Source organism: Pelophylax lessonae (genome assembly GCF_965119305.1).
Source record: "Pelophylax lessonae genome assembly, chromosome: 1".
NCBI lineage: Eukaryota > Metazoa > Chordata > Amphibia > Anura > Ranidae > Pelophylax > Pelophylax lessonae.
This window is the reverse complement of record NC_138768.1, coordinates 565,960,557-565,976,161: the sequence shown is the minus strand read 5'-3', so window position 1 is coordinate 565,976,161 and position 15,605 is coordinate 565,960,557. Positions and strand designations below refer to the sequence as shown.

General features: G+C 39.8%; 1 protein-coding gene across 6 annotated transcripts in view; it reads right to left on the bottom strand.

The window, feature by feature from the left end:
- Positions 1 to 15,605, bottom strand: part of WDFY3 (WD repeat and FYVE domain containing 3) — a 265,268-nt gene that overhangs the window by 196,882 nt on the left and 52,781 nt on the right. For 4 of the 6 annotated variants that reach the window (XM_082259297.1, XM_082259299.1, XM_082259298.1 and 1 more), the window contains exons 10-12: positions 14,794 to 14,987; positions 11,651 to 12,108; positions 2,456 to 2,539 (exon numbers count right to left, since the gene is read on the bottom strand). In XM_082259297.1, coding sequence (XP_082115423.1) covers positions 2,456 to 2,539; positions 11,651 to 12,108; positions 14,794 to 14,987 — 736 coding nt within the window. The remainder of the gene's footprint in view (positions 1 to 2,455; positions 2,540 to 11,650; positions 12,109 to 14,793; positions 14,988 to 15,605) is intronic. The other 2 variants (XM_082259300.1, XM_082259302.1) reach the window with 1 other exon arrangement.

Here is a 15,605-nt window from a genome sequence, read left to right as displayed (position 1 = left end):
ACCATATTATTTTAGTTTTTTATTTTTACTTCTCTCTACCTAAAAAAAATTTCACTTTGTTGTTCAACTGAGTTGTACAGTTTATAGGTCACATTAAAGGTTACATCACAGTAACCTGACATTTAACAGGGGTGTGTAGACTTTTTATATCCATTGTATATACAGTGCATTGCAAAAGTATTCAGCTCCCTTGAACTTTGCGACCTTTTGCAAAAGGTGGCCCTACAAAGTATTAACTTAAGGGGGCTGAATAATTTTGCACGCCCAATTTTCAGGTTTTATTTGTTAAAGTTTGAAATATCCAATAAATTGTGTTCCACTTCATGATTGTGTCCCACTTGTTGTTGATTCTTCACAAAAAATTACAGTTTTATATCTTTATGTTTGAAGCCTGAAATGTGGCAAAAGGTCGAACAGTTCAAGGGGGGCGAATACTTTACACAGTTGTGCTCATAAGTTTACATACCTTGGCAGAATTTATGATTCATTGGCCATTTTTCAGAGAATATGAATGATAACACAAAACACATTTCTTTTACGCATGGTTAGTGTTTGGCTGAAGCCATTTATTATCACTCAACTGTGTTTACTCTTTTTAAATCATAATGAAAACAAAAACTACCCAAATGACCCTGATCAAAAGTTTACATACCCCAGTTCTTAATACTGTGTATTGCCCCCTTTAACAACAATGACCACTTGAAGTCTTGACTTGGCCTTGTGTCGAGGATCATTGTCCTGTTGGAATGTCCAAGTACGTACCATGAGCAGCTTCAGGGCTGGCGAATGCAAATTTTCCTCCAGTATTTTTTGATAACATACTGCATTCACCTTGCCATCAATTCTGACCAAATTTCCTGTGCCTTTGTAGCTCACACATCCCCAAAACATCAGCGTTCCACCACAGTGTTTCACAGTAGGAATGGTGTACCATTCATCATAGGCCTTGTTGACTCCTCTCCAAATGTAACGTTTATGGTTGTGGCCAAAAAGCTAAATTTTGGTCTCATCACTCCAAATGACTTTGTGCCAGAAGGTTTGAGGCTTGTCTCTGTGCTGTTTGGCATATTGCAAGCAAGATACTTTGTGGCATTTGTGTAGTAATGGCTTTCTTCTGGCGACTCGACCATGAAAACCATCTTTCTTAAAGTGCCTCCCCTTAGTGCATTTTGAAACAGCCACACCACATGTTTTCAGAGAGTCCTGTATTTCACCTGAAGTTATTTGTTGGTTTTTCTTTGCATCCCGAACAATTTTCCTGGCAGTTGTGGCTGAAATTTTAGTTGGTCTACCTGACCGTGGTTTGGTTTCAACAGAACCCTTCATTTTACAATTCTTGATTAGAGTTTCACCACTGCCGATTGGCCTTCTCAATTCCTTGGATATCTTTGCATTTCTCTTTCCTGTTTTATACAGTTCAACTACCTTTTCCCACAGATCTTTGACTATTCTTTTGCTTTCCCCATGACTCAGAATCCAGAAACGTCAGTGCAGCACTGGATGAAAGATGCAAGCGTCTGTCAGGACTCCAGAAACTAATTGACCTTTTATACACACACACTAATTACAAGCAAACCGATCACAGGTGAGGATGGTTACCTTTAATAGCCATTCAAACCCCTTTGTGTCAACTTGTGTGCATGTTATCAGGTCAAAATCACCAGAGTATGTAAACTTTTGATCAGGGTCATTTGGGTAGTTTTTGTTGCCATTATGATTTAAAAAAAAAGAGTAAACACAGTTGATTGATAATTAATGGCTTCAGCCAAACACTAACCATGAGTGAAAGAAAAGTTTTTTTATCATTCATATTCTCGGAAAAATGCCCAAGAAATCATACATTCTGCCAGGGTAGGTAAACTTATGAGCACAACTGTATATATATATATATATATATATATATATATATATATATATATATATATATATATATATATATATATATATATATATATATATATATATATATATATATATATATATATATATATATAGGGGTTATAAGTAATTTTCTAGCAAAAAAAACAAAAAAGACGGATTTAAACTTGTAAACAAAAAGTGCCAGAAAAGGCTCGTAGTTAATACACTGACCTTCTCGGTGACTAGCTGTGCAGGGAGGACGTGTCAGCACTAGTTTGAACCTGAATACAGGCAGGCTGTTCTCTCAAGTAGAATGCAAAGAAAAAAACTGACCACGCTGGGATGGATGTGCTTCCATGCCGAGCGTGGTCAGTTTGAAGTAGGAAAGCAGGGGGAACTGGCAGGATCACAAGGTATTTCAAATAAAGGAAGTAATGCAAAGTGAACAGGATACATTTTCTTTCAAGTACATGGTAACACAGATAGGAATATGAAATGTTGGGGGTCACATACATTTTAACACCATCAGCGCTAGTAATTTTATTGCAGTGATTAAACAACCACGATGATGATTAAGGGTCTTGTAAAGCAATACCTTTTCCTGGAAAGAGCTGGAGTCCCCCAAGGTGAAGGGAGAGTGGTCTCATTTGTCAAACAAGGCGGGATCTGTTCTGCACGACTGCAGATGTAGACAGACATGAACAAGACAGAAGAGTTAGAAAGACAAGTGGGAAAAGCTTTGTTAATTGCAGAGAAGAAGAATGGAATTCTAGCAATAAAAAGGACAAGACACCCTGATCAACACATAGGGTGTCTTTAGATGGACCTTAATTAAGCCAGAAAATAAGCAAGAAGAAGCAAGAAAAACATTTACTACCTACAAACAAATTTAAAAATAAATATGTATACAAGTGGTACACAGAATTTAACTTCCAAAGAATTCAATGCTGGGCTTTGGAGAAATGTTTCCATTATAATGTCCATAGGGAGTCATTATATTACAGTTTCCCTTATAATGTCCATAGGAAGTCATTATATTACAGAGTCCCGAATACACCGAGGTACTTAAGCACTATCCCTGGTGGGTAACATCAGTCGACATTGCTCATAAACAACAGTGAAAACTCTAGAGAAACTTATAAAAAGAGCTACCCCAGCATAAGCACAGATCTCCAACCAGCTATAGACATGGTGACGTAACCCAAATGTGTTTCTTTATTAAGCCTGATAACTAATATGACAGCAAAGTGGCTATAGTGACATTGTAAAACTGGATGAGTTGCTATTAATTATTGCCCTTTCCACAACATCACTGTTCTCTGGACCACTAAAATCTTATTTATTCTCCAGGTAGAAAGAGTTCAGCTTGCATGGTTACTCAGCATTAGTGCTACTCCAATTACTACTGTCACTTCCTGATAGACAAAGATGTCATAACAGATCACCTCGAAAATCTTAGCGCTGTACAACTTTCATTTTATATCAAAAGAGACTATGCCTGAGACTGATTAAATCATTCTTAAACAAAGAACCAACCGAGACAGAGTCTGCAACACAAAATTGATAGCATACACAGAGAAAATTATTTTCTTACAAACTGAAACCTGTGATGCATTTATTCCAATGCTACGGTACAAAAATCCACTGATCAAAACAACCTAGACATTTGAAAAAGTAACAGTCATTTCCTGATAATTCCTTTTAAAGGTCAATAAATATCTACAGCCACTACAATAATGTTATATTTTGATGCCCATAGCAAGGCAGCTTGAAAGCAACCGATTTCTGAGCAGCAACTAAAAGGTAAAGATGATGTAGCTACATATGAAATTTCCTGGGTGGCTGTGTTTAGAGCAAATGTCATCAAGGTGGATCTTCATTGCATCCGGACACCACAAACTACAAACACAATTTAATTAATTTATATTGTTCAAAGAAAACTCTTATGTATTGGGACACCTGCCTTTACACGCACATGGACTTTAATGGCATCCCAGTCTTAGCCCGTAGGGTTCAATATTGAGTTGGCCCACCCTTTGCAGCTAGAACAGCTTCAACTCTTCTGGGAAGGCTGTCCACAAGGTTTAGGAGTGTGTCTATGGGAATGTTTGACCATTCTTCCAGAAGTGCATTTGTAAGGTCAGCCACTGATGTTGGACAAGATTGCCTGCTTGCAGTCCCTGCTCTAATTTATTCCAAAGGTGTTCCAAATGATTTGGACCAGTGCACAAACCAAGGTCCATAAAGTCATGGATTAGGGAGTTTGGGATGGAGGAACTTGACTGGCCTGCACAGAGTCCTGTCCTCAGCCCAATTGAATTAGAGCACAGACTGCAAGCCTTTTCTCCAACATCAGAGCCTGACCTCACATATGCACTTCTGGAAGAATGGTCAAACGTTCCCATAGACACACTCCTAAACCTTGTGGACAGCCTTCCCAGAAGAGTTGAAGCTGTTATACTTGCTAAGCATGGGCCAACTCAATATTGAACCCTACAAACTAAGACTGGGATGCCATTAAAGTTCATGTCTGTGTAAAGGCAGGCGTCCCATTATTTTGGTAATATATCTATCTTACTATTTCCATGCTAGCAGCATGAGAATTTAAAATATTCAATGTTGATAGGGAGAGTGAAGTTCCACTTTAATATTTAAAAAAAATCAAGTGTACCTACAAAGTAGGAACATAAATACAAAAATACACAACTGATTTTAAAATGCAATATTCAAAAAATGGAAATCCTTCTTCACCATCATTCTCTACTCTAATGAAAACCTGTCATAACTAAAATACAGTGACTGCTGACCTCTTTGTAAAATGCTAGTCTGACAGGCTGTTTATCTTGTTAGAAGACAGAGGTTAGGAAACTCAGAATTTCAGATCTACATATATTTTCGAGGTCAGCAGTCTGAAGAAAAGAGAGTCACGCAGCCAGCATGTTTAAGTGGTTGTAAAGTCAAATTGTTGTTTTACCTTAATGCATTCTCTGCAATAAAAGAGAAGTATGGGAACTGAAAAAAAAAAAACAAAAAAAAAAAACAAACAATCATACTCATCTATGTGGATTGCAGCATTGGTTGGATGCTGCATCTGCCCCATGTCAGCTTAAGACCGATAACTGAGCGATCAAACACCGCTGATCGTTCAATCCTCGATGTTCAGTGAGCAGAGAGTCGTTCAGTCACCGGCTCTCTGCTCTGCCTCTCCAGCACTGTGGAGGGGGCAGGAGCTGGTAAGACTGGCTCCATCTCCCAGCAGGTCACTGAGAGGCTGGGCCAGCTGCTGGTCAAGCCATCTGGGTAGATCCCGACATTAAAGTTGGGATCGATCCAAAGCCTGGACCTGCCGAGTGACATCAGCCAACAGAAGATTTTAGCTCGCTGTCAGGTGAAAAAAGATAACAGGTGTGCAGAGCAAAGTGCACTCCTGGACCCACAGGAGAAGTCAGGTTAAAAGAGCTTTGGCCATACTTCACCCTTAAGGTAAAGAAAAAAAACTCCTTACTATCTTTTCTACCTGGCCCTAAACCAAGGGTGCCCAACCTTTTGAAGACAAAGGGCCACCTAAGTGATATGGTAAATCGTCACTGCCCACAATGAAATTAAATGGTTCAGAATTTAACATTTTTAATCCCGAATAGCATAATGAACATTTTCCTCCTGCAGCCGCTGAATTCCAGCGGGAAAGAGGAGAAGCAGCTGGCATTCAGCGGTTGCAGTAGAGAAAAATGGACGGTTTTACTAACACATTAAAATTGTTTTTAGGCATTTAGTTTTGTTTTACCCTTAGGCGTGAATAGGTTAATAAAAAGTTATTTGACTAATAAAATAGGCATGTACACTGATCTTTTTATGCAGGGTATGAAGAATAGGTGGGAGGAGGGTAGAGGGAAAGTTTTTAAGAATAGTTAGTTACTGTAGCTCCTTCCACATTAAGGACTTCCAGTGGTGTTAGTTATGCATTTCTAGGACATAGCTACAATTTTCCTATAACAGAAATTTACATTTGACAATTTTTCAACAGGTACAGTGATGTTTTAACTACTTTGCAGTCTAATGTAACATATCCCAGAAAGTTTATAACTCATGTAAACTCAAAACCCATTGGATAACAGTATAGTATATGGCAGGGTTCAAAACTTCAAGTCCTGAGCTACTAGCCAGGTCTTAAGAGTTACTCGCCACCAGTTGCCTAACCCAACCGATACCCTGCCCCGCCCCACTCTTAATTCCACCCCTAAACATGCCTTCCTATATTATCTCATGAAATGACACAATTAAATTAAGCTACAAAAATATTAACAACTTTATCAGAGCCCATCAGTGCAGCCTCCCCAGTGCATGGGGATCACAGGGATGAGAGCCACCGGATCACACAGAGCAGGGACGCAGCATGGATTTAAATTGCCTGGCGGCCGGTATCGTGCATAGTCCCGCCTCCTGGATTGCCTCCTATGATAGACACCACACTACTTCAATTTCCCGTCATTGGACCAGTGTGCTGTCTATCATAGAAGCCGGTCCAGGAGGCGATACTTTGTCAGCTGCTGCCGGGCAATTCAAATCCAAGCTATGTCACAGTGGGAGATCCCCGCTCTGTGTGATCCGGGGGCTCTCCTCTTCCTTTCCTCCCTCTTTCCCAGGAGACCGGCTCATATTCAATCTTACCTGCCAGTGGCGCCCACTTCTGAGGCAGCCCGGGACTTGCCCTCAAGGTATTTCCACTCGCCAAATGTGAGCAGGTGAGTAGAAATTTTGAGGGCTGGTATATGGCATTTACCCATTTCCTTTAACCATTGCTATAAGACAGCTGGCTAAAACTACAGCATTTTTTAAAGTTGTCCTTTATTTACTGATTGTAAGCTCTTCTGAGCGGGGCCCTCTTAATCCTCTTGTATTGTATTGCAACTGTATTGTCTCCCTTTTATATTGTAAAGTGCTGTGTAAACGGTTTGCGCTATATAAATCCTGTATAATAATAATAATAATAATAATAATAATCCATTTACACTAACAAGATGTGCAACTGATTATATAACATCTAGAACCTGCTCCTCTTTTGGCTTCTCCGCAACGAAGAGCATTTCCAGCACCTCAATAAGATGTGACAATGAAAGAGAACATGCCCAGCAGTGTTACTTTGCAGACATCACCTGTTAAACATGACAAGCCCTTTTCTACTTTAGATAAATTAGGTAGACAAGCTCCAGCTCACAAGGTTTCAAGAAGCACCATTTATTACAAGATGAGAAATGCCCATAAACAGCATTAAAGAATTTGCTTAAAGGCTCAGTCCACATAAAACTAACAGTATTACAGTTTGGAGTAGAGGACAGCAGTTTACACCAAGCTTCGATTATTGTCAATATCTGAAAAACTTGGCTTATCCTTCCTTTTCACAACAAGAAGAGGGAAGGAGGTATGAATCCAATAGACAACACAAGAAACAGTGCCAGGAACCGGGTCCACAATTGTCTGAGTGTGGTAGTGCTGGACCGATCCAAGGGAGACTTGGTTTAGATAAATGTACGATAAAATGCATCCTCCTAACCATTTGCCGACAGTAACCCTACTGCGGCAGTGCGGCTCCCTGGGTCCAGCAACGTAGACCTACGTCGCTGGACTCCTAGTGGTCTCAGCGGCGCGCGCACACTGCCGGAGGCTTGCTCCCGCTGTGTTTAGACACAGCGGTAGTCGGGCTGCTGGAGGAGAGGCGGCGATTGCCGCCTCCCTCCCCTGATCGTCGGGGAAAGTGTGAGAAGACCCGCCTGCTTACGCAAACAAAGCAGGGGGATCTTCTCAGTTACAGACAGGGAGAGATCACAGGATTCAGCATAGCTGAACCTGCGATCTCTGTCTGTGTCACAGAACCCCCACCCCTCGCCCCCCCACGTCAGTAAGCGTGAGGCATACATTTACCCCTTTGATCACCCATAGGGTTAACCCCTTCCCTGCCAGTATCATTATTACAGTAACAGTGGATATTTATAGCACTGATTAATGTAGTAATGTCACTGGTCCCCCCAAAAGTGTCAAAAATGTCAGTTAGGGGTCCGATCTGTCCCGCAAAAAAAAAAATCGCAGATAGCCGCCATTATTAGTAAAAAAAAAAAAAAACACAACAAAAATGATATAAATCTTTCCCGTAGTTCATAAAACGCAATAACTTTTGCGCAAACCAATCAAAATATGCGTATTGCGTTTTTTTTTTACCAAAAATATTTAGCAGAAAACAAAATTGGCCTAGAATGTTACATTTTTTTTTTTTTTGGGAAGGTTATATAGCAGAATGTGAAAAAAAATTTTTTTTTTTTTTTTTTTTCAAAATTGTTGCTCTTTTTGTTTATAGCGCAAAAATTATAAATTGCACAGGTAATCAAATACCACCAAAAGAAAGCTCTATTTGTGGGGAAAAAAAGGATGTCAATTTTATTTGGGTACAGCGTCGCACGACCGTGCAATTGTCCGTTAAAGTAACGCAGTGCCGAATCACAAAATAGGGCCTGGTCAGGATGGGGGTCAAATCTTCCGGTCTTAAAGTGGTTAAAAGGAGTTGATCTGGTATGAATGTATAATGTATGTAGACCTTGTCATGGGCCTAGGCTGCTACGTCTCCTATCGCAAAACAAGAAACCTTCAACAGACAATAGACTCTGGATTAGGTATTGAGGAGCGCCTACTACAAAAGTTCATATCATTGAAAAGTCTTTTTGAAAAGCCTATTTTTAAGAGCATCAAATACAACCAACACGTTTTGGACAAAGACCTTACCTCTTCTTTAGGGCTTGAGCAGTGGATGTTGTTAGAAACTCAATGAGATGTAATAGAAGACCTATGTTAGGGCTTGATAAAAATGTCTTAACCCCACTGAACTGCCAACTAAAGCTCAGCCCTCAACATCTACTCCTAGGGCTACAAATGACAGATATCTTATCACACATTGTACAACAGTTAAAAATAATCTTCAAACTAGGGGCAAAACCAAAAAGGACAAGTATGATTCAATCTGTCAAAAGATTGAATACAGTAAATTTGTTTTTCTGAATCACCCATCCTCCATAACATGGCTTTATTACCTATTGGCTGGAATAACCGATAATAAATTGTTACGGGGGGGGGCTGGATGAAAAACAAAAAGAGCAATTTATTCTGCCATCGTTCCACATAAAATTCCTACCCAAGAACTGACAGGAATTTTAACCCAGGGAAATTCTACCTCGAATATTTGAAATTCTAGACTACTAGCATTTATAACAATAGCCTAGGCTAGTTAACATTCACTCTTTCATGAGATTCATATTTTGCATTTTAAAAGTCACCCATTAGAATTCTTATAAAACAATTTATGCAGAAAATAAATCAATGGTTAAAAACAACTCAGTTTTGTCAAATCGTTTATGTTTCTCACCAACGATCCTCCAATAATTACTTGCGTGCTTCTACATTTCTTGACTTTCAGTAGCACTACTTTTTCAGGCCGAACATTTTCAATTTGCCATTACAATTAAAATCTCCCACATCTTCATACACCTATATACAAGCTTTGTAATGATTTTACCAAGAGCAGTATTTGTCCACAATCAGTGCAGTCAATTAGTTTTCTGAATTATATGCACCAATGCAGAAGTCAGCTTAGCCTAACCTCCCAATGATCAGCACCCAACTTATGTATGCTTAAATGAAGATGCCTAGATAGTTATTTTTATGAAAGGAAAATACATTTGAAAGTCAGTAAAACCCAAATAAATGGAAAATAGGAATTAACCTAACCAAGCATAGTCGGAGTTTAAAATCAGCAGTGCTGCATATATTCCTTGATTAACTCAAAAAAAAAACACCAGCTGCAACCATAAAGTGATATTATAATACAGCAATATAAAGTAAAATTAGAACTTTATTCTAGTGCTGCACATGTAAAAAATAGAGTCAATCTGTAAACTGATAATTCTAATACTGAATATAAATAAAATGGTGCAATACTCCCAGTCTGCCTTGCACCTCTACTCAGCAAACCCCTGATGGTGCACTAGGCAGGTTTGAGGTGCATTACAGTCTATTATAGGCTATGTGCTATACCCTGCCGCCAACTGATGTTTCTTGCTGGCTGAGAAGTATTTTTAAATTCCAAAATTGCCGTATAAGATATTTCTCTACGCATTTCAATGGAAATACCACTAGAGGGCACATGGTACAAAAACAATATTTGGTAACTTCACAGTGGAACTTCAACTTTAAAAAAAAAAAAAAATGGCAAACTGGCAGAATTTAGAGACCTACTATGCCTTTCCTTTATGAAAGTTTTATTCCCTGCCTGTGTGTTCTGTACACTGAGCTGTGCACATGCAGCTCTGTGTGCAAAGTTTGGCAATGCCCAGATGAATGAACTCCTGCACATATGTGGGAGTGACATAGCCTCAGCTGGGCCAATGAAAATGGCCGAAGATGGGTACCCGGGACAGCGTAGTGCTCAATAGAGGGTGAGTATAGTTACACTTTAAGGGGTTTCACCATATATACATGGACCCACATGCTGATGACGTACATTTTAGCTAAAATGCCAAGCCTTTGGACAACAGTAAAGAACCAGTAGGAGACTGAACCATGACACATTTCACTCAATATAGAGAATTTTTTTCCCCAGATGGAACTGCTTTAAAGGACTGCTGTTTCTGACCCTTTCCTGAAAATGGGAAAAAAACAAAACAAAAAAAAATGCTTGGATGCCATGCTGATCCAATCATTTCCCACATTTCTGATATGGACACAGAACAAGCACACAGGCCAGGAGTACCTACATCACTTGGAAGTCTGGAAAACTGCTTACTTAATCTAGGGGACACAGAAAGCAAGTTTAGTTATCCTGATCCAGCAGTGGGCTATCCCTTGGCATCCTCACATCCAATGCAGGGCTATAGCTTCTGCATCAGTCTGGAGGATATCAGAGGACCTTAGACCACCATAGCGCAGGGGAGAAGGATGCAGGAGTGGAGGAACAGCAGAGGATGAAAAGCTTTTCACAGTCCCTAGGAATACACTTTTTACTTTTGTAGAATTCAGCAGTAAAGTGTATATAAACCCAAAAACAAATGAAAAATATTAGATGTGGTAGCTGGATTTTTTTTAAGGCTTTTTTCTCCCTTTATTCTCCTGGTGATCCTGCCAGTAAAACACTTACTGTACTAGAGTGACAAAGGTCACTTACTGCACTGTATCTATGGCGAAACAGTGCTGTCACCCTAGGACAGGAAGTGTGTTAGGACTACAGAATACCCCCCTTCTCATCCTATAACATTAGGTGTTCTGTAGTTCACAACGAGGGAACTTGGCAGGGCTAATCATATTATTTGAGATAAGACTAAAGAGTACACAAGGTAGCGTACACAAGATAGCGTACACAAGATGGCGCACACAAGATGGCGCACACAAGATGGCGCACACAAGGTAACACCGGATTCTGGTAGGATCAACATTTTTTTTTTTTATATCTCAAACAGATATAACAAAATGTTTTCAACTTTAAAATGAAGCAAATATTAGTAAGTTTTACATACATTTTAACTTCATGCACACTTGCTACAGGACCATAAATTACAAAGTACTGAAGCTAGTGATGGCCAGGCAACTAGCATTTTCAGAAGAAGGTTACAAATCTCAGCTTCACCCAATACAAGTTTCCTTGAATATAAATAATCAAGACCCCCATCCTGCATCTCTTTGCAGTATTGTGGTTTAGAACAGTAATAACCCTGATACACAAAACACAGAGACAAAGATGAAAAAGTGAACATACCTGTCAAAGGAGTCTGTGGCCACTTTATAGAGATATACAAAGAGTTTGCTGCAGTGCCTTAGAACAGGACAGACAGAGTCCAAGTGCACCAGGTCCTCTTCTAGCAGTCTCTGAAATGGCTGATTATTGGAAGGGAAGACGTTTGACGGTTTGATTTTCCGGGATTCTGCAAAGCAGCCTAGCAGCCGAATGGCATCAGCCAGTTTTTCATACTGGATCTCAGTTTTAAAGAAATGGGAGTTTGCAGGCTCATACCGCATGGCTGCTGTCAATGTGCAGAAAACTGTGTGCAAAAGTTCAAAGACTTGGTTCTGGTTCACTTTTTCCCATCCGTTCCTTGGTGGACAGCTCAAAGATTTCTCCATTGCGACCAACAGGGAAGTGACGTATACAAAACCTCCAACTTTCCTGAAAACGGTCCTTGTCCGGTGACTCTCTCTCAGAACTATTAAAAGGGCCTACAAACCATAAGTAACCAACACTCAGTAAGATAAACCATCACTCACACACTAGGTAAACAATACATAGATATATAAAAATTCCATCTTTTTCTGCCTTCTAAAAAGGTCAGTTACTGCAGCTAACAGAGAACAAAGGTTTACATCAAAATATTCGAGGAAGAAATTGCCTACTAAATCCATCATATTTGTTGAATTTTTTTTAACTTTTTAAAGAGGACCTGAACTGTAGAAGGCTCCCTGGTGACTGGTAATATGAGGACTCCTGGGGTTGTATTAGAGAAGATGGAGATTGGTGCCGAAAGTACATATCCACAGAATTAATGAAGTAGAAGAAGGGACATCTTTGCACTGCAGGTCCTCAGGTACAGCTTTTAAAGTCAAAATCCCCAAATCTCCAGCCAAACCTTGTGAGACTGTCAGTCAAAGGCAACATTGCCCTAGATCTCACACTGCAGATATACTGCAAGGCTCAAGGTTCCTTGGCAAAAGATGAAACCCTTATTTTTTAGGAGGGGCTTAAGCGTCGGTTCACACTTGTCAGGCGACTGGTCAGCCTGACAAGTCGCGGTCCATTCAGTGCTACGGGAACCATTCTAATAGGAGCATCTCAAGTCGCTCCGACTTCGAAAATAGTTCATGTACTACTTCGGGGCGACATCAGAGCGACTTGCATTGACTTCCATTATGTGAAATCCGTGCAAGTCGCGGTGCGCGCAACTTCACAGGTCGCCCCCGATGTCGTGCCGTGGTAGTGTGAACCGGCACTTAACCACTTAAGCCCCGGAAGATTTTACCCCCATTCCGACCAGGGGGTATTTTGCGATTCGGCACTGCGTGATTTTAACGGACAATTGCGCGGTCGTGCGACGCTGTACCTAAACGAATTTGGCGTCCTTTTTTTCCCACAAACAGAGCTTTCTTTTGGTGGTATTTGATTACCTGTGCGATTTTTTGATCACGCGCTATAAACAAAAAAAGAGTCAATTTTGCAAAAATAGCAATATTTTTCACATTTTTTTATATGAAATTCCCCAAAAAAAAATTTAAAAATCAAAATTTTTTTACTTTTTCGGCCAATTTGTTTTATGCTACCTATGTTTGGCAAAAAAAAAAATCGCAAAAAGCGTATTTTGATTGGTTTGCGCAAAAGTTATCGCGTTTACTAACAAAGGGAAAGATTTCTGTCATTTTTGTTGTTTTTTTTTTTAACGTGTAATGGCGGCGATCTGCGATTTGTTTTGCGGTACTGCGACATTGGGGCGGACAGATCGGACCCTTGACTGACATTTTTGACACTTTTGGGGTTACCAGTGACATTTCTACAGTAATCAGTGCTATATATATGCACTGTTACTGTAAAAATACACTGGTAGTGAAGGGGTTAACTTTATTTGGGAGGGAGGGGCTGTGTGTATCCCTAGGGGCGTGCTTTCTACTGTGATTGGCTGTGGCTTGAGCTGTAAGGACACTGATCAACGGATCTACATACTAGATCCGAGTGATCAGTATCCTAACAGCAAGGAGAATGACAGGCAGCTTGTTTACACAAGCTGCCTGACATTCTCCCTCTCCCCCGCCGATCGCCGAGTGACCGGCGGACAAATATTACTGAAGAACAATTTACATTTCTACTTGTTTCTATAAGATATCAACAATACATTTCTTGAGTTCAGGTCCAAATTAATATTCTACAGATATACACTGCCAATATGTCAGTTTACTGTACTAAAGCCACAATCTCAGAATTTTTTAGTAGAACAGTTAAACAGATTATATAGCTATTGAAAAATGATTATGTGCCAAGTTCATTTTATTAAAAGGAACAGCCAAGGGGATCTGGCTTCTTAGCAATTATATATGTAATTTTAAAGCTACGCTACAAGAGGTCACAGGTCCCCTGGATCTTGCTGTGCTATATACAGTACTAACGATTCTCAATGAATACAGGCGTTAAAGTACAATTGGTATGTCATTTTAACTACATAATTTGATCGTGCACCAATAAAAGAAAAAATAACACCAGATATTTATTATAGATAGCATAGCAAAACTTATCAGAGGAAATTAATTTAGCGAATTTATTGAAATGTAAAAAAAAAATAAAAAAGTGTTATGGCAGGTTAGAAAGTCAACACAGCAAGAAGGAACCAAAGCGAGAGAACTAGTCTTTTTTGTGAATATCATCTGTTAAATAGAAAATTATTTATTTTTTATCCTGTTCAAAAATAGAAATTACTAACAACTACAATTACAGCTGGATACTAAAGCCTCGTACACACGCGTAGAAATTCGGCAGGGAATTTTGTCCGACGACCGATCTGCCAATTTTCGGCTTGTTAGTATGATGCTTCCGACAACCGACTCCGACTTTTCGGCCGAAAAAAAATCTGGTGTGCAGGCTATATAATTTTTGTCCTCCGTCAAAACACGTCCGATTTTCGTGCAGTCAGTACAGATTTCGACAGGGAAAAATCTTATGAGCAAGACTGGGCATGCTCAGAGAAGAAAGAAAACAAAGAAAGCAAACCAACACATGACATCACTTCTGAAGTAGAATTCTGTCGGCCGGGAAAATTCGTGTGCAGTCTAGGCGCATTCCAACCAACAAAACACAACTCTGGACAAAAAAGACGGACGACCGGTCGGCAAGTATTCGTTACGAGTGTACTAGGCTTAACTCACCCGCAGAATGTCGGACTTGAGCTGAAGCTCCGTTGGTGGAGCTGAGTGCATTAGTCCTAAAAGGGTCCCCATGTCATCATCTCCACTCGGGGATAACATCAATTGCTGGATCACCATGAGGGCATGCTCCCGACATTGAGGGTACTTGACTATGTTGTGGACACACCTTGCACCTCCAAATTCCCTAAAGACACCTTTGCAAGATAAACATACGAATCATTAAAAAACGTATAAGGTTTTCTCATTTCACATTAAAAAAAAAAAAAAAAGACTCCATGGGTCTTGCAGAGGTCCTCAAAGCACTTAAAATGGTCCCATTAGTGAAATTCAATACAACTAACATTATGAGTGAAATCTTAGCTCTTTTGTGCCATGATGAATAAAAATGACTGCTGTTCCCCAGCTCCAAGTCTAGATCATGTGATCTCTGGATACCAATAATACTGCAATACAAGCTCTGACAGTGACCACATTTAGCCTAAAGGCTCCAATGACAAAACCTGTAGATGTACACTGCCCCTAATTGGCAGTCTTCATCTGCAGAGCCATATATTTAATAGTTCAACTGTCAGATATAGTTGCAATAACAGAAATGATAATACATTACAAATAAAAAAAAAAAGCAAAAAAGCTTATTTTTTATTAAAACAGCTCTGCCCATGTCCACTCTGTAGCTACTGAGTGAACGCAGATATGTAATCCGCCCGCTCTGCTCGGATCTGTGGTCTGATCCCCTGCTTATCGCAACTCAACCTGCCCCGTGTGAAAGGGACCTTATGAATAGACCTCCATGCGTTTTTTTTTTCTAATCA